The sequence below is a fragment of the Micropterus salmoides genome, unplaced genomic scaffold (assembly GCF_014851395.1).
Source record: "Micropterus salmoides isolate LMB-PRFRI ecotype aquatic unplaced genomic scaffold, ASM1485139v1 Ms_hic_scaffold_12, whole genome shotgun sequence".
NCBI classification, from domain to species: Eukaryota; Metazoa; Chordata; class Actinopteri; order Centrarchiformes; family Centrarchidae; genus Micropterus; species Micropterus salmoides.
In genome coordinates this window covers 15,339,625-15,359,398 of record NW_024040263.1, presented here as the reverse complement: position 1 = coordinate 15,359,398, position 19,774 = coordinate 15,339,625, and the positions used below count along the sequence as shown (strand labels likewise).

General features: G+C 39.8%; 3 protein-coding genes across 4 annotated transcripts; 2 read left to right on the top strand and 1 right to left on the bottom strand.

The window, feature by feature from the left end:
- Positions 1–714: 714 nt before the first annotated feature.
- On the top strand, positions 715–7,426 carry LOC119899146 (OCIA domain-containing protein 1). Its single transcript, XM_038713593.1, has 8 exons — positions 715–899; positions 1,151–1,235; positions 1,358–1,411; positions 1,515–1,562; positions 2,044–2,173; positions 2,256–2,401; positions 3,477–3,638; positions 6,967–7,426. Exons 1-8 carry the CDS (start codon positions 846–848, stop codon positions 6,999–7,001), a joined length of 714 nt encoding a protein of 237 aa, XP_038569521.1. The 5' UTR covers positions 715–845; the 3' UTR covers positions 7,002–7,426.
- A 791-nt stretch (positions 7,427–8,217) lies between these two features.
- Positions 8,218–10,375, bottom strand: rhbdd2 (rhomboid domain containing 2). The gene is made up of 2 exons (XM_038713591.1): positions 8,720–10,375; positions 8,218–8,683 (listed from the first exon to the last, which is right to left on the bottom strand). The coding sequence occupies exons 1-2, from the start codon at positions 9,621–9,623 to the stop codon at positions 8,526–8,528; spliced, it is 1,062 nt and encodes a 353-aa protein (XP_038569519.1). The 5' UTR covers positions 9,624–10,375; the 3' UTR covers positions 8,218–8,525.
- Positions 10,376–10,593: 218 nt separating this feature from the next.
- On the top strand, positions 10,594–17,805 carry chic2 (cysteine-rich hydrophobic domain 2). 2 transcript variants are annotated; one of them, XM_038713597.1, is made up of 7 exons: positions 10,594–10,940; positions 12,150–12,204; positions 13,224–13,379; positions 13,476–13,532; positions 13,637–13,696; positions 14,266–14,327; positions 14,423–17,805. In XM_038713597.1, the coding sequence occupies exons 1-6, from the start codon at positions 10,807–10,809 to the stop codon at positions 14,314–14,316; spliced, it is 513 nt and encodes a 170-aa protein (XP_038569525.1). In that variant the 5' UTR covers positions 10,594–10,806; the 3' UTR covers positions 14,317–14,327; positions 14,423–17,805. The 2 variants fall into 2 exon arrangements, with proteins under 2 accessions (XP_038569525.1, XP_038569524.1); XM_038713596.1 differs by having other exon boundaries at positions 10,598–10,940; positions 14,266–17,805.
- Positions 17,806–19,774: the final 1,969 nt, after the last annotated feature.

Below are 19,774 nucleotides of genomic sequence, written 5' to 3'. Positions count from 1 at the left end.
ATTAAATGTTATTTACTTTAAGATTGTCTGTGAAGGTTCTCAGTCATCCAGGTCATAGTTATCCAACGAAGATGTGAATACCAGGAAATAAAAGCTGAAATTCTGAACTCTAGTCTCATACTAATCTTTTGATCAGTGAACAACAAAAACAAAGGAATTTGCCTTACCGTTCCGATACTTTTGGAGGGGACTCTATATCTATAGACACAAGTGTGAATAATAAATAAAAGCAAATCGTGTTAAATATATGTGTACTTTATGTAATATGCAAACACCATAGAACACAACATTATAAAACATATAGCCAATACATTAAAACTGGAAAAGAACATCAAGATTTAGCACATGTATTATGGGAATACTGTAAAAGCGATATAGTAACATAATGCAATGTAATAGAGGGTTAGATATGTTACTAAAAGCCAATTATTCCATTATTATACTGGGATGATTTGTCATCATTCTCACAACCACTAGAGGACGTTACAAGTCGCCATACAGAGTCCTTAACTTTCAAAATAAAATATCCAGTTGAAAACTCCAGTGTCTAACTAATGTAACCTTTTTTGGAATTTACACGAGTAAACAGTAATGTATGATTATATGAAAATAACTTGACCCGATTATTCTTTCTGAATGCTCACAATCGAGCAGTAATTGCAAAGACAACGACACTTCTCTCGCTACAAACAACACTTTTATTTTTTTAATTTCCGGTTAAACGTTATGTCAGCTCGCTAGCGCAATGACATTGTACCAAACAGAAGTCGGATCGCCGAGTGGTTTACAGTGTGTTATTTCACAGACTTTGAACGCTCAAACTTAGCATTGACATTGCCGTCAACATGTCCTCCGCCTCCACAGGTTTTCCGGAGGAGCAGCAGCGCAGAGGAGCACAGGTAAACACACCGAGAAACACACATTGTCTAACAGCATGCTAGCGTGTTAGCTGGCTAGGGTTAACTTTGGATGAACTGTCTCCTTGAGAATCGACGCGTATTGCTGTCTGCTAATTAAATCTCATTAGTATCTCTCTTTAAAATGGGAATCTGTGTGTGGCTTGCCAACAGGTCTACGTTAGCAGCAATTAACTAACGGAATTTAAGTTACCGCCGCTGGTGTGTGTGTGATTGTGTGTGTTGATCTGCAGATACCAGTGGGCATGGAGTACATCCCAACAGAGGAAGAGAAGAGGGTGTTCAGAGAGTGCAACCAGGAGAGCTTTTGGTACAGGTGTAAGTTTCTGTCTGTCACATACAAGTCAGATTAATGATGTCATGTAAGATTACAATCAAGGCTAAAAGAGGATTATTTTGTCACCTCTGTATTGACTTACATCAACATGCTTCCTTCACAGCGGTGCCCTTCTCTGTGGTCGGCATGGCTATCACACAGGCCCTAGTTGCCAAAGGTAATACTGTGTATAATGTAGAGGAATCTGCAACGTATCTGTAAAATGAATATTATTGCACCTTGAGCTTTAAATTCACCTTGTTCTTCGTTTCAATTTGTAGGGACGCTCTCTGCATCTGCAAGGTTTGGATCTCTACCTAAAGTGGTCTGTAAGTTCATGAAGCTGGGGAATTGACACATTTAGCTGCCTTATACTAATGAGTAAACTAAATATTAGACAATATAGTTCTAAAACACCGCAAACTACAGCCTCTAAAAAGACCTTAAAGTTGAATCAACACCTCTCTAAAACCAAAACTGAAGATTTGTTGCAGGACTGTTGTATTAGATTACATGAGTTTTAACAAGCTGAGTGTATATAGTACCATTAACTAGACATCCTCTTAAAGGCTTCATTACAGGTAAGTGATTTAACCATGGGTGTCTATACCTGTTTCGCTACAGTATCTTATGCACATTACTAACAATACCTTCCTCAGTGAATTCCCCTGCCCCAAGTTGAAATTAATTAGTACATGAAAAGGCAAATAGTAATGAACTGAATGTTGTCATGTATTCTTTTCTGGGGTATTTAAGTATAAAATATTGATATTTAAAATATGCCACATACTTTTTTCTTTGCCTCTCCAGTTGCTGGCTTCTGTGGCTATCTGGCTGGGAAAATGTCATACATGAAGACGTGCCAGGAGAAGTTCAAGAGGTTGGAAAACTCCCCTCTGGGAGAGGCCCTCAGACAGAGGACGGGATTCCCTCCAAAACTGTGAGCACCACAGTACATAGTGATACTATATGTTTTCATCCACCAAATACCCCTTGACTGTTTTTTCTGTTCTCCTCCCCAGTTCCAAGGCTCCTCAGTCAGAGATGAGTGACCCAGACATCCAGTCATTTGACACCATGTTCCAGCAAGCAGAAGCCCCAATCCAGAGAACCTACACTTCAGAGTCACCCGTGCAAATGGGGAGAGTAGATGACTTGAGCACTCCAGGTACCACAAATAGCTGCTGTATAAACTTTTCAGAAAAAATCCAATAATGATCATTTGTGCAAATGAGTATAAAGACAAAAGTAGCTCTCGGGCCCACAACTCATTGCAAAACATCTGGAAAATGACTTTCGCTAATCAGTACTAAAATCAATGTAACATGTCATTTGCCTAAACTTTGCTAGTTACAAAGCATTCATATGGCAAAGATGGAGATCTAGCAATTTACCAACATATTTATTTTAGTTTGTTCCTTAAGCCGATTGCAATATCTCATATTTTATATACAATAATATTTATATACAATAGTGTGTAAGCGTTTTAGACAGGTGTGAAAAAATGCTGTTAAGTAAGAATGCTTTCAAAAATAGAAATGTTAGATTATAGGGCTGGGCGACATGGCCAAAAATGTTATCACAATTAAAAGATTTCATATCATTCGATGTCATTATTTCTTTGAAGTTTAAAGGCAGATTTTTGCTCCTGAGTGAAAATTGAAGAAACCAGATGGTTAATTATTTGGTTAAACTTTTCTTTATGTTAAGTTATGTGTGTGTAGCATGAAAGGAATTTATTTAAACTTTATTTATCATTATACAACCTGTGTTGTATAATGTGGTGGTCACACCGAATATTAATTTGATTTAAATTTTTCTTCAGTTTGCTCACTTTGCATTTTGTTAATTGATAAATATAATCCATTAACATCTCTATTTTTACAAGTTTACCCCCTTTTTCCACACTTTTTATTTGTGTATAAATTGTGTAACAACCAATTTGGTTTTGATACACTGATGCTTTTTCTAATATTTTATACAGTACCGGTACACAGTTATTAGAATTAATATTGAACTAATGCTGTTATTACTTTGTAAATATGTTGGCCAAAGTCAAACCTATGGCAATGTATTAGTGCATCTCTTCACAAAGTCAGTGGGGATAAAAACAGACAAAGAGAGCTGTGGTGTGGTCAAAGGCCTTCTGCCAGTGCTGAACAGAGACACTGAAATAATGAAGTGAGTAATTTTCCTGTCAACTTTCCTGGATAACCCTCTCGATCCTTTTTGTTCAAAATCAGCCCAGTCAGATGTGGAAGAAGAGGAACCGACGAGGAAGTCCATCCTCTATGAGGACCTGAGGCTCAAGAACAGGGAGAACTATGAGGTCACGCTCACTCAGAGGGCCGAGACGCTGCTCAAAACAACACCCGAGAAGGAGCCAAAAATACCCAAGAAAGAGGGTAAGCTTAAAGGTTCTGTGTGTAATATTTCTGAGGATTTATTGACAGAAATGCAATATAATATCCATAACTATGTTTTCAGTGGTGTATAAAGACCTTACATAACCGCAGGCTCCCTCTTCTGTGGAGGTCGCTGTATTTTGTTGCGAAGTTTCTACCATAGCCGACAGCGGACAAACAGCGCTACAGAGCACGTTTCATCATCACGGCGTTCTTCTTCTGCTTGTATTATTCCGGTAGTGTAGATGCCTGTCACTACATTAAATGCGTCCACAAAAGACGAAAAAATAATAATAATAAAAAGTCTCTGAGTAGTACTCTGATTTATTAGAAGTAAGAAGAGAAGTGACATTTGGACAAATGAACGAGCACGTGTTATTTAGCACGAGAGCCAACAGTCTGGATCTTTATACCATGAAGCCAGACGGAGTCCGGGCAGATACAAACAGCTGACAGCTAAAAATCACGGACATAATAGGTGTGGATTTCCCCAGATGGAAGGCTTTGATGTGGGACAGATATTTTCAAAGCGGAGCTGAAGTTGTCTGTTTTCTGCTGGACAGGTAATTAAGTTAGTCGGACTTTAGCAATGCAAATGAAAGCTATTGTTTGATAGCTTTAGCTAGAAGCTGGCCATAGACCTGGTATGTTTCTCCTGTCGGTGTAAAATACAGTATGTAACATTAGTTGGATTCATTTCATGTAGCCTTGTTATTCTCCTGCGCTGTGATTTGGCTTTTCCGGTTATGTTATCGAGACAATCGGCTCATCAGTAATTGTCAATAAAACAGTAACGTTAGCTTACAGCATGGAAGTATCAACCAGCTAAACTTTTACTGCTCTGGTAGAAAAACATGTAGTTGGATTAATTTCATGTAGTTATTCTCCAGCGCTGTGCTTTGGCTTTTGGTGTAAAATACAGTCCTATTTTGTAGAAACACCTGCTATTAATCTGACTTTTAATTAATCAATTGGTGTTAGAAATAGCTCATATGAAAAGCTAAAACCCTCCCAAATGATGTTTAATGCACTGAAATAAATTAGTTTCACTGAAAAAAGATTTATCATTTAAACAAGATAGAAAGGTAAAATTTTGGCAAGACAAAAGTTTTGTCGCCTATACAGAAATTGAACAAATTTACTGCAAATACAAAAATATGTCAGCAAATTAAGTAGTGGTGCTGTGAGATCCAAATTTAATATCTTGTATGACTTCCATGAGCTTGAAGGACTGCATCCATGCGGTTTGAAAGGATGCATACAATTTATTGATGAAGTCATCAGGAATAGCAAAGAAAGCAGTCTTGCATGCCTCCCAGAGTCCATCAGTATTCTTTGGTTTCGTCTTCCATGCTTCCTCTTTCATCCTACCCCACATATGCTCAATGATGTTCATGTCTGGTGATTGGGCTGGCCAATCCTGGAGCATCTTGATCTTCTTCGCCTTGAGGAACTTTGATGTGGAGATGGAAGTATGCGATGGAGCACCATCCAGCTGCAGAATTTGGCCTCTTTTATGGTTGGGAATATAAGAGGTAGCTAAGATTTCTTGGTATTTTAGACTATTGATGTTGCCTTCCACCCTGCAGATCTCTCGCACACCCCCATACTGGATGTAACCCCAGACCATGATTTTTCCGCCACCAAACTTCACTGTTTTCTGGGTGAATCTCGGATCCATGCGGGCTCCAGTAGGTCTCCTGCAATATTTGCGGCGACTGTGGTGTAATTCAACAGAAGATTCATCTGAAAAATCCACCTTCTTCCACTTTTCCAGCGTCCATCCTTTTAGCAGGCTGTAGGCCTTGGCAAATGCCACACGGTTTTTCAATTGTCTTTTGTTTATTGCTGGCTTCTGGGCACTGATTCGACCATGGAGGCCATTTCGAGATAGAATCCGACAAACTGTTCTGGTTGACACAGGGACTTCAGGTGACCAGGTCTCGTGGAGCTCTGCTGCAGTGGAAAATGGGCTGGCCTTGGATTTTCGAGCCAACAAACGGTCCTCTCGAGCAGTTGTCTTGCGGGGTCTGCCTGACCTGGGCTTGTCAAAAATGTCTCCAGTGTCTTCAGATGTTTTTTCTATCCTCTGTACTTGACGCTGAGACACATTGAAGGTGTCTGCCACATCAGTAGTGGATCTGGTCTTCAGCCTCTCAGGCATGTTTGCAGAGGTCTAGTTGCTGTTGATGTGAAGGTCTAGTGTACTGGGTTTGTTTTTATACACACCTGAGACCTAATTGATCCATTATTAGTCACAGGTGAAGCTCATATGACAAGGTGACAACACTTATGTCTTTGCAAAAATTGACTCAATGGGCTTTACCAAGCTGTGAATATTAGAATACTTTTTGACAGTTTCGTTTTGCACTGAAACATTATTACAAAAGCTGTTGGGATTAAAATGAGCCATTTCTTGTAAAAAAGTCTTGATTAGAAATATATTTCAGCGGCACTTCAGGTCAATTTGTACACAAGCGACAAGACTTTTGTCAGGGACTGTATGTAGTTACTCTCTCTCCAGCGCTCTGTTTTGACTTTGTCGGTTACGTTGGTGAGACAATCAGCTGATCACTAAGTGGCAGTAAAATGTAGCTTCCAGCGTGAAAGCTCTGATCAGCCAGCTAAACTTTTACTGCCCTGGTAGAAAAAATATGTTGTTGGATTGTAATTTAATGTAGTTATTCTACAGTGCTCTGTTATGGCTTTGCAAGGTGGACAGAAATGTACCTGTTACCTTCCTGAGACAAACCGCTGATGAATATTATTGGCAATAAAACAGTAACAACAGGGAAGCTCAGATCAGCAGCTAAACTTCTGTTGAATACTGCCCTGGTGGAAAACATGTATTTATTTTACTGCTAATAGTGACATATAACATGACCCTGTGCCTATCAAGTGACCAATAGTGAATACTTTCCAAATTTGCATTTAAAAAAACGTTTTTTATAGTGCTTTGCCACTGTGCACACACATGTGTAACTTTCACTAACTAAATGGCCATTAAAAACGTTGTTTTACCACAAGCTGAAATTATGACTGTCAGTACTAATTTGTGTTTGTGTTGTATTTTAAAAAAGACATTTTGGTAATATTTTCAGATTGCTCATGTAATTAATTAAGCAAAGCGAGAGGAGCCTTGATAATCACCTGACAATGCCTTTGGAAACTTCATGTATTATGTGGTTTATAATGGACTGTGGTGCAGAAACTAAATGCCACTAAAACTTACACACTGAACCTTTAAGGGCTTCATATTCAAATATTGTTTTTAAATTAATCTGTGAAACACTGACTTCACTCGCTCTGCTTTTCTCTTATGTTACAGCGAAGAACATCTATGGAGACACCTGGGATGAATGAAAATGAAATTAAGATGTAATAGGTGTTCTTGCATCTCTTGAGACCACAGTACAGCAGACAGCTCAGTGGCCCTTTTTCTCCAGTGCGACTTAGCCAGGTGTCATGAAGTTGTTTCTGATCAGTGTCGTTGCAAGTGAGTCAATTAAATCCAGTTGCTTGAGGACTAAAACTGTCTCTCTGTGCCTTGACATATGAATTCTGTGTACTTTTTTTTTATCTTCACTTGCACAAATTTTAAATTACAAAATTTTAAAGCTCTCAAAACTTAACTGGAAAAGAAAAGTAAATGTTTCATCCCATAGTTTTCATTGGGCACATCGCCAGCAAGACATAGTATATAAGCAAAAACAGAGTACATCCTGCTGATGTCATGGTCCAGATTGATTGATTAAATAAAATATATATTCACTACTTACAACTAAAAACCAGTCTGGTGTGTATGGTGTTGTTACACACTATAAACAATATTGTTGCTTTTTTGTTGTTTTACCTTCGCTGTGCAGAACAATGCCTGTGCAGAGTTTGACACTAGAGTGCTTTATTTCACATGTATCTGCTGAAGGGAAAAAGTTTGTGCTCACCTTAAATCTGAGTTTACGACGAACACGTATTGGCATGACTTTTACATCATAACTATAGTCATTGTTATCACTTTTTTATATGCATTTCTAGTATTACCGGGACCACTACTATTATTTTACATCGCTGTGTGGAACTTTCATTGTGCTGCTGTGTTTATTTCTCCTGCTCTCTGTATCTCAACCCAATAGGTAGAGGCAGATAGCCGCCTACCCTGAGACAAGGTTCTGCTCGTGGTTGCTGAAGAGGAAGTATTTTTATGCGTCTTAATTCATGTCTGGAAGGGGGTCTTTGAATATATTCAAATACTTTGTGCAGATAAGTTTTGTCGTTCTTATGATTTTTCTTTGTATATCTTGCAAATTGTATTATAAGTATTGAATATCTTTTGTTGGATCTTGACCACGACATCGGCAGAATGTAATTAGTTTTGTGCCCTTGTATAGGTATACTGTGTCCATTGTTATACCTGATGAAGACCTTGTATGGTTAAAACATTGTTTCTAGTTCAACGGTAAAGTTGTAGGAACTTTAATCCAGTATGCATATACTAAATTTTTTTGCATTGAAATTAACCTAAAATGTGTTATCCTGCACATGCTTTAAATACCGGACAGAATGTGCACACAAGGTTAGGTTTGTGTGTATGTGAGTTTAATACATTTATTTCAAAAAATAATAATGAGGGGCAAAAGGTACAAAAGTCACCGTAACATTAAAACATTCAGAGAAATGCCATTTAATTAAAAAGGCAGGCAGACACTCCACAAATACTGTAAAAGCCTAATATAAAACCATCAATTAACAATGTGTCCGAGCATTTGACATTGTAGATGACACAATCGAGTGACAACAGACACTGCAGGTACAAAAATAGAGTATCGACAGAAAAAGGCTTATCTGTATGGTTAGAAAATTGTAAAGCAATTGAATAAATAACCATGACTATAGCTGAACATGACTATGGTTGTGGTTGCAACTGTGGCCAAAACTCTGCTCTGAACAGTGTCCGTGACTTAGTCCCAAGCCATGTGCTGAACCATGTCCATGACTGAGTCCAAAGCCATGTGCTGAACCATGTCCATGACTGAGTCCAAAGCCATGTGCTGAACCATGTCCATGACTGAGTCCAAAGCCATGTGCTGAGCTATGTCCATGAGGATGAGGACTGATAGGTGGTGTGGGACTGGACAGAGCATTGATCGAATTTGGCCAGCCTTCGTAAAACTTGCCCATGGTATCAGCACTATTGATGCTGGATAATGGAGCATAAGCCTGGACCGGGTAGGACCCGGGTGTTGGATTGATTTGTGGAAGGAGGGTCTTCCTCCGCTCTTCTGTGGAAGCGGGGACAAACATGGCACCACTGATGCTCCTCAAGAACCTGAAAGGCATCATCTTCTCCAGAATGCCAGCTCTGGCCTCAGACAGGTCCATAAGAGAGAGCCATCCTTTCCCATACATCACTCCAACCAGGATTGCGATGACGTTACAGGGGAGCACACTGTGAGGAACGAGGGCAGTGGTGATTATGAGGAACACCCAGGGCAGAGCCATGGTGGGGAAGCTGACTCCACACAGGAAACCTTTTGTCATTCTTGTGTGCATGGTAGTTAGAGCCACACATGCAAGGGCCACAGGAACCAGCCCCTCTGCGTGACTGTGGTTGCCATCAACCTGCATAAGATCCACGAAGCTGTAAAACAAGCCTGTGGTGGTCGACAGCAGGAAGAACAGGAACAGGAAGCGGACAGTACCGACACCTTTCTCCACGCTGCCACTGAGAAACGCCAGGACTATAATGTTCAAGATAAGCTGAGCGAGGGTTTTGTGGTAAAAAGGGTAGGCCAAGAGTCTGTGGAGGTGTCCATTTTGAAAAACAGTGGCACCAACACTGAAGACACCCTGTGTGAAGTTGAAATATGTTTGGATACCAAACAAAACACACGATACGAGCACCACTGTTAGAATCCCACTCGTGAGGACAGGAGCCACGTCTTTGAAAATTTGAAAGATCATTTTAAAGTGCTCAGTCCGTGTCATCTTGCCAAATTAAGTTACTTCCGCGGCTAATAGTTAACTAACGTTAAAGCAAAAGTTCACAGTGGTTCACACTTCCTAAACAAGGAAGTACGGTCCTGACCAGACTGGTTTGAGCCAAAGCTGATGGTGCACCTCTCGGCTTTTATAGAGAAAAGTTTTTTTTATTTTAAAGTTTTAAAATCATAGATAAGAGCCTTTGACGGCAACACTTACAACTTGGTCATTAGCGGATCCCGGAAGTAACTCTAGAAATCATGTTATCTTGAGTGCTACAAGACAACTTCCGGTTTAACCCTTCAAAATAAAAGATAAATTGACGCACGAAAGTTGCATTTAACTGCGTAACAAAGTGGACCATCTAAGCTGTATGTAAGGGTTGACCGCACTTACAATACTAGATATTTGTATTTTACTGTATTTTTTTAGTATTTCCAATTGACTGTACTTTGTACCTCTATTCCCCTATAAGTGAGAGTAAAATATTTACTGATCCTTCAACATTCATGCAGAACATAGCCTAATATAATCTTAATATAATGCATAATGCATCAAAAACTATACTGTAATAACGCGCTCAAAAAAACATGCTACATAATGAATACTTCTATTGATACTTACTTAGGTACACTTTGTTGATAAAACTTTAATGCTTATGTACGTTTACATATATATATAATCTTAAGCAACTTTCAGTTCAAAGCACCTTGATTTTCACAGTAGATGTGGGTTCTAATTTGTCTTTGCAGGAAAAAAGGTTTTGTTGTTAAAGTGTTTACATTTATGAATATAAAATCAGGTGGAGTTTGTTCTCATCCTGCTGTTCTAAAGAAACCAAACGACACATTTTCCAATTTAAGTGAGACAAAAAGAGCGAAACGTAACAGAACAAAGCTTTTGTAATGTGTGTCTCTTTTTTTCTCAATTAAATTTGAAAAACAAAGGAAATGAGACGTAAGCACGTCTGTCCCTCTTCCGGTGTCGTACGGTTACTGCGGCGGATGTTGATGTTTTGTTTCACAGCTCGCCGAATGATGTGAACTGTATCGTCTCCGGGACGGGTTGATATATTTTGTTTGTGATTGTCCTCGCGGTTTTCTACTGTTCTCCCTGTAAGCTTTGTCTGTTCGTCGGCATCGTGTCTCTCCCGGTGTCTCTCCCGGGAAGCGCGAGGCCGAGTCGTGCGATGATGGAGGACTTTGATGAGATCTACGAAGAGGAGGAGGAGGAAGAGGAGGACGAGGACAGGGCCGCGGAGGAGCAGCTCCTCAAGTACGCTCCGGACCCGGTGGTGGTGCGAGGGTCCGGCCACGTCACTGTGTAAGCAACCGGCGACGCTTACGGGCACCGAGAAAGGAGTTTACCGTTACCTTGAAAAGATTAGCAGCCGCGGTCTCCGTGAATAGCGAAGTTAGCTAACACTGGTGACCTAGCATAGCCAGTTAGCTAGCTTCTAAGTTAGCAGGGAGCTAACGTTAACTCTGCGTGCAGACGAGGAGTGGCTAAGATTTAGCTTTCGTTTTAGAGTCCATGGCGTAATGAATGTGTGTTTATTGTTTGCCACGTAGTGTGACGTGTTGTTGCGTTACAAGTCAAGACAGTTTGTCCCCGTTATTGGTTCCACTATTTCAGGGAACACAGGATCAGACTCGTTATCTGATTTGTACTGAAGTGGGTCTAAAAGGTTAAATGTAGCTAAATCGTGCATATAGATTGGAATGAATAACCCTCAGTAGTCTAAATAACATCTCAAACTATGCCCAGCCAAATATTAACTTAAAGTTGTTGTAGCAGTAGGAACTGAAGCTACTGGATGTTGTCTGTAGGTAGGAGCACTGAGAGTGTTAGCTGCGGGCTAGCAGCAGTGTGTTACTGTAGTTTGGGGTTCAAACTACTGATATAATTCACTCAAATTAGCTGTGTTTTCATATTGTTTCCCCTTAAGGCTCTTTCTCACACAGTCTTGATAGTGCATTGGATGTCAGCATTTTGTCTTGTTGGCCGTCTTGGCCACATATGTGGTTCTGTAATGCAGCCCAGAGTGAACAGTGAAATCTATCAAGTCATGTGCAGTGTAGAGGGGCTGCTTCTGTAGAATACACTTTGTTTGATTTAGGACTAAGGCACATGCAAGTAGTTGGGGTTTTGGGTGTATATTGTAACTATGTATCATCTTAATATCCCTTAAACATTTTATATGAATTTCTGTTTTGATATTATAAAAATGTGTGTGTTGAGAAGCTTCCTCAAAAATTAGATGATGCATCTCAGGACGTTTATGCTGATGCAAATTACCATTAGAAAAGTAATAATTTACCGTTGATACCTGCTGGCCTTAGCAGGTTTACCTTTGGCTACGTGGAGTAAAATAGCTCTCCACAGGAGGCCTGAAATGTAAAATTGAGTAGCACACATGATAGACAAGACTTGATGCCACTTGGCAAACATTTCTTTATTCAAGCCAGTCAGCCAAATGGGTTGTATTTCTGCTTATGTATAACGTTTTACTTTTTTCCCTGCCCCCCACAGGTTTGGGCTTAGTAACAAATTCGAGTCAGAATTTCCTTCTGCACTTACGGGAAAGGTGAGAGTCTTGTCATTATTTATTAGTCAATTTTAACTCACACCACAAGATGTACAATATATTCTAGCCAACAGTGAAAATATGATACTTAATTTGATACATTTTTATATTACAATTGCTTAATATTCTGCAGCGCAGAACATATGATGAACATATGAAATTTTTGTGGCACAGGTAAAATAGTTTTGAACTCTACATAAAGCATTCCAATAGGGCTGAAACGATTAATAAAATGCATCGACGCAAATTCTTTCCATCGATGCTTCATTTAATCCATATAACTATAAAGCACACTGTTTCGCACAGACATTTATTACTGTCGCACATCGCGCTTACGCTGTGAACACGACACGATTATAATGGAGCTGTTTGCAAAGTGGAGGAAGAGAGAGAAAATAGTGAGGGACAAAAAAGAAAGTGTCCAAAGCATGGGATTATTGCAAGCTAAAGAAAATGACAACTCTGTAATGTTACCTTCCGTCCACCGTAAAATGAAATTTAGGTCGCCTCGGCAACAGCACAATGGCATCTGATCAGAAAGCAGCCGGTGTTCTGTCAGAAGACATTTTAGCATTTAACTGAAATCATGATTGATTGTTGAGTTGAAGGCTAGCCAAACTAAGCCGCAGTCCTCAGCTGAAAATGTACACACGTGCGTTTGTTGTTCTCCGTTTTGGGCCATGAGTTGTAACTTCACAGTCATGAGTTAACTGGGTGTCGGGACGCTGCACCTTTTAACTCACCTCCAGCTCTCTGTAGCTCAGACAATCCCTGCTACCTGCGTGTGCTAATCCATCCTTTCACCCATATTCTTTGTCTTTATAATTGCCATCTTTATATTAACAAACAGCTGTTTCGTGTTCAGGATCGCTCATTTCATGTTTCACATGTGTTTTCTTGACAAAACGTGGTTTGGAGACCAGCGTCGGGTGACACACCGATCAGTCACTTAGTGTGAACGCCACAACAACTTCAAGACTTAACTATATTGACTGTACCATGTATGTGCTCTTCACCAGGTAGCACCAGAGGAATTCAAAGCCAGTATCAACCGTGTGAACAGCTGCCTGAGGAAGACGCTGCCAGTGAATGTGCGGTGGCTGCTGTGTGGCTGTCTCTGCTGCTGTTGCACACTGGGCTTCAGTTTGTGGCCTGTTATCTGCCTCAGCAAGAGGGTGAGAGACCCATCTATGTTGCATTTGCACCAGTATCATAGTAATTCCAAATCAATAATGGAAAGAATATCATCAAATGTCACTGTTGCCTTCCAGACAAGAAGATCTATAGAGAAACTTCTGGAGTGGGAGAACAGCAGACTTTACCACAAGGTGAGTAGTGAATGAATTAATGGATATATGTGTGTATTAATATTGTACCTTGTTAGGGTATGTTCTAAAAAAAATCTGTGATCACTATTGCACTCTGTTTGCAGTTGTGTTTGCATTGGAGACTAAGCAAAAGGAAGTGTGAAACCAACAACATGATGGAATATGTAAGTATCTGTTGTGGTTAGTTGGCTGGGTGCAATGGTTCCAAATGAAAACATATGTATCAGGTGTTATTACCACAAACAGCAGTGTGTAAAAAGGATTCCGAGCATTGCATTGGGTTGAGCTTGTATCAGGTATTGGAGAGATGATAATACATAATATAGGGAGGCTGGATTAAGTAGTTGATAGATGAGTTTGAAGGCCAGAACAACTGCACAACACTTTATAATGCTATGAGGAAAGATTTAACAACCGGAAATACATGGCATCATCATGGCTGCATCATTTTATCCTCCATTGCACAAACTGCAAGGTTAACAGTAGAATGACAATGGTCGTGTTACATAGTAATCTAGAATGAAATGTGCACTGTAATGTGTTTTATTGTTCAATGCTGTGCACTAGGGCTGTGCAAAAACACATCAGTGTGCTTGGTCACATTGATTTGCAACACCACCTGCAATTGCTCAAAATGATGAGATAGTAAAGTGATAGGTTCTTTGGTAGTAGCAACAATGTGGCAAAATCTTGATCGTCTCTCAGTAACTGCTTTTTCTCTTATACGCTCCAGGTAATCCTAATAGAGTTCTTACCTAAGATCCCCATCTTCAGACCGGACTAGCCCGACTGCAGGTGATCTTAAACCTCCAAAGCTGTACCACCACAATGGCTGTCAAACTCCTGAATAAGTACCTCTCCCAAAATACTCCCAATATTTTTGTTTACAGGGTAACATTGATCCACCACCATTCTCCCGCACATACCTTGTCTTACACCCTTGTTTACAAATCCAGCATCCCAAAACTTGTTTTTGGAGTGAATTCACTATTGAACCACGGTCTATCGGGCGAGCTGGCACACTGTCAGGCCATGCTAACCGGCACCAGCCTGTGGGATGTCAGGGGAGAACCAGCCATGGGCAGCGTTATGGATTGAAACTTGGAGCTGGAGACTAGACTCTTAAATTGAGTTCTGTAAGCTACAACTGGAACTGTGTCACTTGTATGTTCCCTAACCTAAGCACATGGCACGGTCAGACCATGATAGAGCAAACACTTTTACATGTTCCTTAACTGTCTCACCACCAACTTCACCTGCAAAAAATACACTCTAGTGCTTTTGTACCAGATGGATTGGAGCTCTGGATAATTACTAGAAGCTGTAGAGGCAACATCACGTGGAATTTCAGAGGAGCCTTCATCCAAATCAGCTCTGCAGCAGACAGACTTACAGGAACATGTTGAGCCAGTGGCCAGAACAGCGGAACTCCGTAATGTCACTCTACTTATCAGCTACCAGACATTCTTATCCTCTCGTCTCCTTTCATATCTCTGCACACTTCACAGTGCATCACATAACCCAGTGACAATCACACTCACTCTTGACTGTCCTCCATGTAGTATGATTGGGTCTTTATGCTACACAGTTGATCTGGAACAATTTGTTTTCAGCATTATGTGCACCCAGGTGATGGGCTGCCTACCAACTACTCTGAGTCGCAGTAGAACAAGTAAGAAGGTCACCTTTTTCTTTTCTTTTTCTTTTTTTTTTAACTGTTTTGGTAAAGGAGAGGCAGTCAATGCTCACAAAACTGTTTGGTGTGTGACAGAGAAACATAAGCAAAAAAGAGACAAATCAGACATTAAGGGATTCTCTTACTCTGTAAAGCAGGGTTCTTCATTCACGTTTTTTTTTTTTTTGTTGTTGTTGTTGCCATAACCGTTCTTTGTTATTTTTACTGTAGTAATTTATAAATGCCTGATTGCGCATATAATATGTGCATTTGTGAAATAGGCCTCGTGTATATTTTTTTTCTTACAAAGGTTCTTTCCTTTTTGTCTTTATGGTCATGTGTCAACACTGAAGCACACAATCGCTTTGTCCTTAACAACTTCACATGGCCTCTCTTCCTTATCTGCTGACCCTGGCTTACTTATACAAGGGCTCAAGTTAAATTGTGGTTCTTGAGCAAGTTCCTCTGTTTTAGTTATAGTCTGACTCATTACATCCAGAAGTCTTGGGTGACCATGAGTGTTCGGTCCTCTTTGTTAGGTGTTAGATAATAACAGCGTTCTGTATCATGAAGCAGGATTACTAGTAATAGCACACTATTTGCAAATCAAGAATATGGACTTAAAGCTGGGGGGGGGGCATATATTTAATTTGAAAATATTAAGAATACATTACATTATTTATAGTAGGTTATTTCTTATTTCACCATTTTAATACTACACTTTATATTAGTTTTAACAAAAACCCTTAATCAGATTTCTGCTCCCTTTCTGTTTCTCTCTCCCTGTATGTGTCCGCTCTGTCAACTTCCCTCGTCAGCAGTATGTAAAGTCGGCCAAAAAATTAAGCTTGCAAATCAGATTTCACAGCAGCAGGTGAGCTACGTATGGTGGCGGGTTTTTGTTAATGACGTAGCCTACCAAAACCAACATGGTACCGGGTGACATCGGCACCTACCAGGTGTTCATGATTGCTTAACCTGGTCCATGCTTGTAAAATATCCACAATGTCCGCGTCTTCAAAAAGAATACCAGAGAACATCGCTTTCTCTTTGTGCGCTTCTCTGCAGAGCATGTGCAATTTCAGGTAGACCACACAGAAAGGGTGGAGCAAGAGGAGATTGTCCACTAGTTAATCAATCGCAGATGGCATTTTTCGCTCGGATGGATTAAAAAAAATGGAAAATATACCTAGGCAGCCCACCCAAGTAAAGTCTGTGTGGGAAACACTGATGTAAAATTATGATAAACATACTGAGAATTATAACCGTTACTTCTCCACTCTACAAAGTGTTTTAGCATCTTTCAGCTCAAATGTTTTGGTTTTTGCTGGCCTTCAGCTTCCAGCATCAGCAGGCATCAGCTTTCAGAGAAAAGGTGCTGACAAAACCCACTGTACACTACCTACCCAGTGCCAAACAGCAGACAGAGGAAAAAGTTAGCAACTAGCAGATGAACATAGTGGCGCATTTTGTAGCTCGAGTCAGATATTTCCCTCAAGAGTTAAAGGAGCAAAAAGGACAGTGAATAGTGGACTTGCATGCACCAGGTGGCCAGAAAAACTACTCCAAATGAATAATAATGTTGGTATGTGTATACTGGATTTGTATATAAGCAACTCGTTGCTAACACATTTGTGATATAAGCATAATAACATAGTTAATCAGGTTTAAGTAAAAGGTCATGTCCCAGGCTTAATTTAGATCAGCTATCTAGCTAACTAACAATCCTGCTCTGTGATAAAGGGCTAAGAGTTATTTTTTTAAATTGTCAACATACAACATAAAATCATTTGACAGCAAATAGGAGAAAAGACAGAACAGAAAAACAAAGCCATTTTGAATATAGTATAGATTTAGTTTTTCCTACTCAGCACACCTCTTCATTTTTAAAACCATCCAGATACTGAGATTGAAAGTCAACAAAGTCAGTTCGTTTTAGGTTGCTCAGTTCTGGTGATTGTATGGGTCATACTCAGGGGATTATACTAGATAAACAACAAAATGTTGCATTGAAAAATCTCACAGTCAGGTTTGTTCCAAAGTTACACCAGGGGGTCAAGTATACCATGCACATCACACATTACTTGAATAATTAAAAAAATATATATAGAAGTTTGTTTGGAAATTGAAACATACCCTAAAGACAATTTACCCTTCTGTGGTCTTCCTGTTCAGATAATAAAGGAGGCACATATTCTATGGACCCACATAGCCCAGACATTGTGTTGGTTTATATGTTAAAAGACTCAAATTCACTTGATTACCACTGGGTTTCCTGTTGGTTTATCTGTCACTTTTCTATATTTTTGATTGATTGTGGTCTGTTCTATGTAAATCAAGGCATAAGGCCATATGCAGATGTGTGTGTGTGTGTATGTGTGTGTGTACATGATGTATGCAGAGGCAAATGGTCTTCATAGATCTCAGACTGTGATTGAACCCTGCACAGAAAATGAGTAATTTTTTAATATAATCTGGAGTGTTTGTGTCAGTCTGTGTGTATGAGGGGGAGGAAGATATATGTACATACGACTCGAGCAGGTGTGTGTACAGTAATAAACTACCAATAAATAAAGCTATGGGCATCCTCCTCTGTAAGTATGTGGGATTTGTAATGGTAATAACGTGAGTTTACCTGCCTGTTGGCATAAAGTGTCTCTGAACATTATTGGTCATGAGTTCACAGGATATATAGAAGTCATCGCTGGGTTGGCCGGTGGGCAGTTCTCATAATTAAGAGTATAGTGCTATATATATATATATATATATATATATGGTGGAGATGTGGAAGGACCAACAGGGGGGCCAGGTTCTTCGGTTAAAACACAACAGTCTACCTATGTTGAAAGAACAAGGGATGCTTGTTCAAAAATGTACACATTTTGGACAGTGATGTTAATGTTCAAGAGGGATCACATGAATTTGAAGACTAATGTGACTGAACATGCAACCTCAACAATAATAGACATGTAAGCAGAACTGATGAAGCAAAAGAAAGATACCAGTCTATTAGCCATGCTAGCAACTCTGTGAGGCTGTGAGACTGTGCTTTGAATTGAAAATAAACCAGTATTTAAGTATTTAACAAGTAAAACCTGGATGAAAAGTCAAAGGATCAACAAAAGGATTCATTCTCTGGGGAACATGTGTGCGTGTAGGCCTACAAAATGTCATGACAATTCATCTCATAGTTGAGGCATTTAAGTGTGGACCAAATTGGTTGACCCTCTGTTCGACATTGCTATCCCCAGAGCAATGCTGCTAGCATGGCAAAAAAATCTAACCTAGTTGTTGTTGACATACTTGATTATGCTTGAATTTTCTCTTAGACTTTACTTCTGGGCGTCTGAGGGGACAAAGTAGGAACCTCCGGGTCTGAAAAGTGTAGCAAATGCGGAAGTGCCTTAAACCTGCATTCTGTGTAATGGACAGCAGGGGGCGACTTCTGGTTGCAAAAAGAAGTCAGATTGTACAGAAGTCTGACAAAATGACCCCACACTTTTTGAATGAGTGTGGGATCGAATGAAAGACAGGTTTCAAGTCTTTGTCAATATGCCATGATGTTCTTTTTTTAAAATTATGGTCCCATTGAGAGTAAAACTGAAATAAAGCAGGGTATGCTCATAGACTGGATAAGGCATGGCCATCTTGTAATAGAGAAGTCGCTCCCACAGCGACCTGTTAATCAGGATAGTTGTGAACCCAACCACTGCACTGTGTACATTTAACTAGCTGTAGACTTGTTTTGGGTGCTGTTGGTGTTTTCTTTGACTAACTGTTTTTTCTGATAAGTATTTTGTTTTAAGCCTGATTTTTGCAAGCCAAAATTAACATCCCAATTAATATAACAGTTAATGTGAATAATGGATTCATGGTGCTAACCAAGCTAGCAAGTTAGCGCTAACTGATAACTTAGTATGACTGATGACATGTATATTTACAAGCAAACAGAGTTTGGAGGGAACCAAATTCATGGCTACGTCACCTTACTTCATTGTTTTATAGAGTCTATAGTCACCCCTCACTCTCAAATCAAGATGCCAAAATGCCACAGTCGAGGTTTCAAAAGGATAGTCCAAAACCCAAAGGGTAATGTCGCGGTGACTACGTCCACTTCTTTTATGTAGTCTATGGAGAGGACACAATGGGGCCTGAAAGGACAGTTAAAAAGGTTATATTAATTTTAAAAGGAAAGCATGCATTTTCAACTGGGGTTGTGGCATTTGAAAGATGTGGGCATACAGGTGTGCATGGTATAATGAAAGATAAAGTTGCAACATTGAAGTCAAGGGATTAAGGTCAGGAAATCTCAGCCCCTGCTCTTCTTTGACACATGACACATGGTCTGTGCCGTTAGTCCTTCTTTTAAGTGCGTCAGAGACCTATTTGGGGCGATTTTCTAGTCCACCCACTCTGTTGCCAACTCCTCAGTCATGTTTCTAAAGTCTGATATCTGTCCATAAAAACGTGGCACATCTATAATCTCTGTGTCATGAGGCACTGGTGTGACTTCTTTTAAAAGAATTCATAGAACAGGTTGTGGATAGCATGAATTCACATTCTTTCA

Coding starts and splice junctions, on each gene's coding strand:
- LOC119899146 (XM_038713593.1), top strand. CDS start 846: ATGTCCTCCGCCTCCACAGGTTTTCCGGAGGAGCAGCAGCGCAGAGGA. Junction 900..1,150: donor AGCAGCGCAGAGGAGCACAG/GTAAACACACCG, acceptor GTTGATCTGCAG/ATACCAGTGGGCATGGAGTA. Junction 3,639..6,966: donor AAAAATACCCAAGAAAGAGG/GTAAGCTTAAAG, acceptor CTTATGTTACAG/CGAAGAACATCTATGGAGAC.
- chic2 (XM_038713597.1), top strand. CDS start 10,807: ATGATGGAGGACTTTGATGAGATCTACGAAGAGGAGGAGGAGGAAGAG. Junction 12,205..13,223: donor CTTCTGCACTTACGGGAAAG/GTGAGAGTCTTG, acceptor GCTCTTCACCAG/GTAGCACCAGAGGAATTCAA. Junction 13,380..13,475: donor TTATCTGCCTCAGCAAGAGG/GTGAGAGACCCA, acceptor GTTGCCTTCCAG/ACAAGAAGATCTATAGAGAA.
- rhbdd2 (XM_038713591.1), bottom strand. CDS start 9,623: ATGACACGGACTGAGCACTTTAAAATGATCTTTCAAATTTTCAAAGAC. Junction 8,684..8,719: donor TCATGGACATAGCTCAGCAC/ATGGCTTTGGAC, acceptor ATGGTTCAGCAC/ATGGCTTTGGACTCAGTCAT.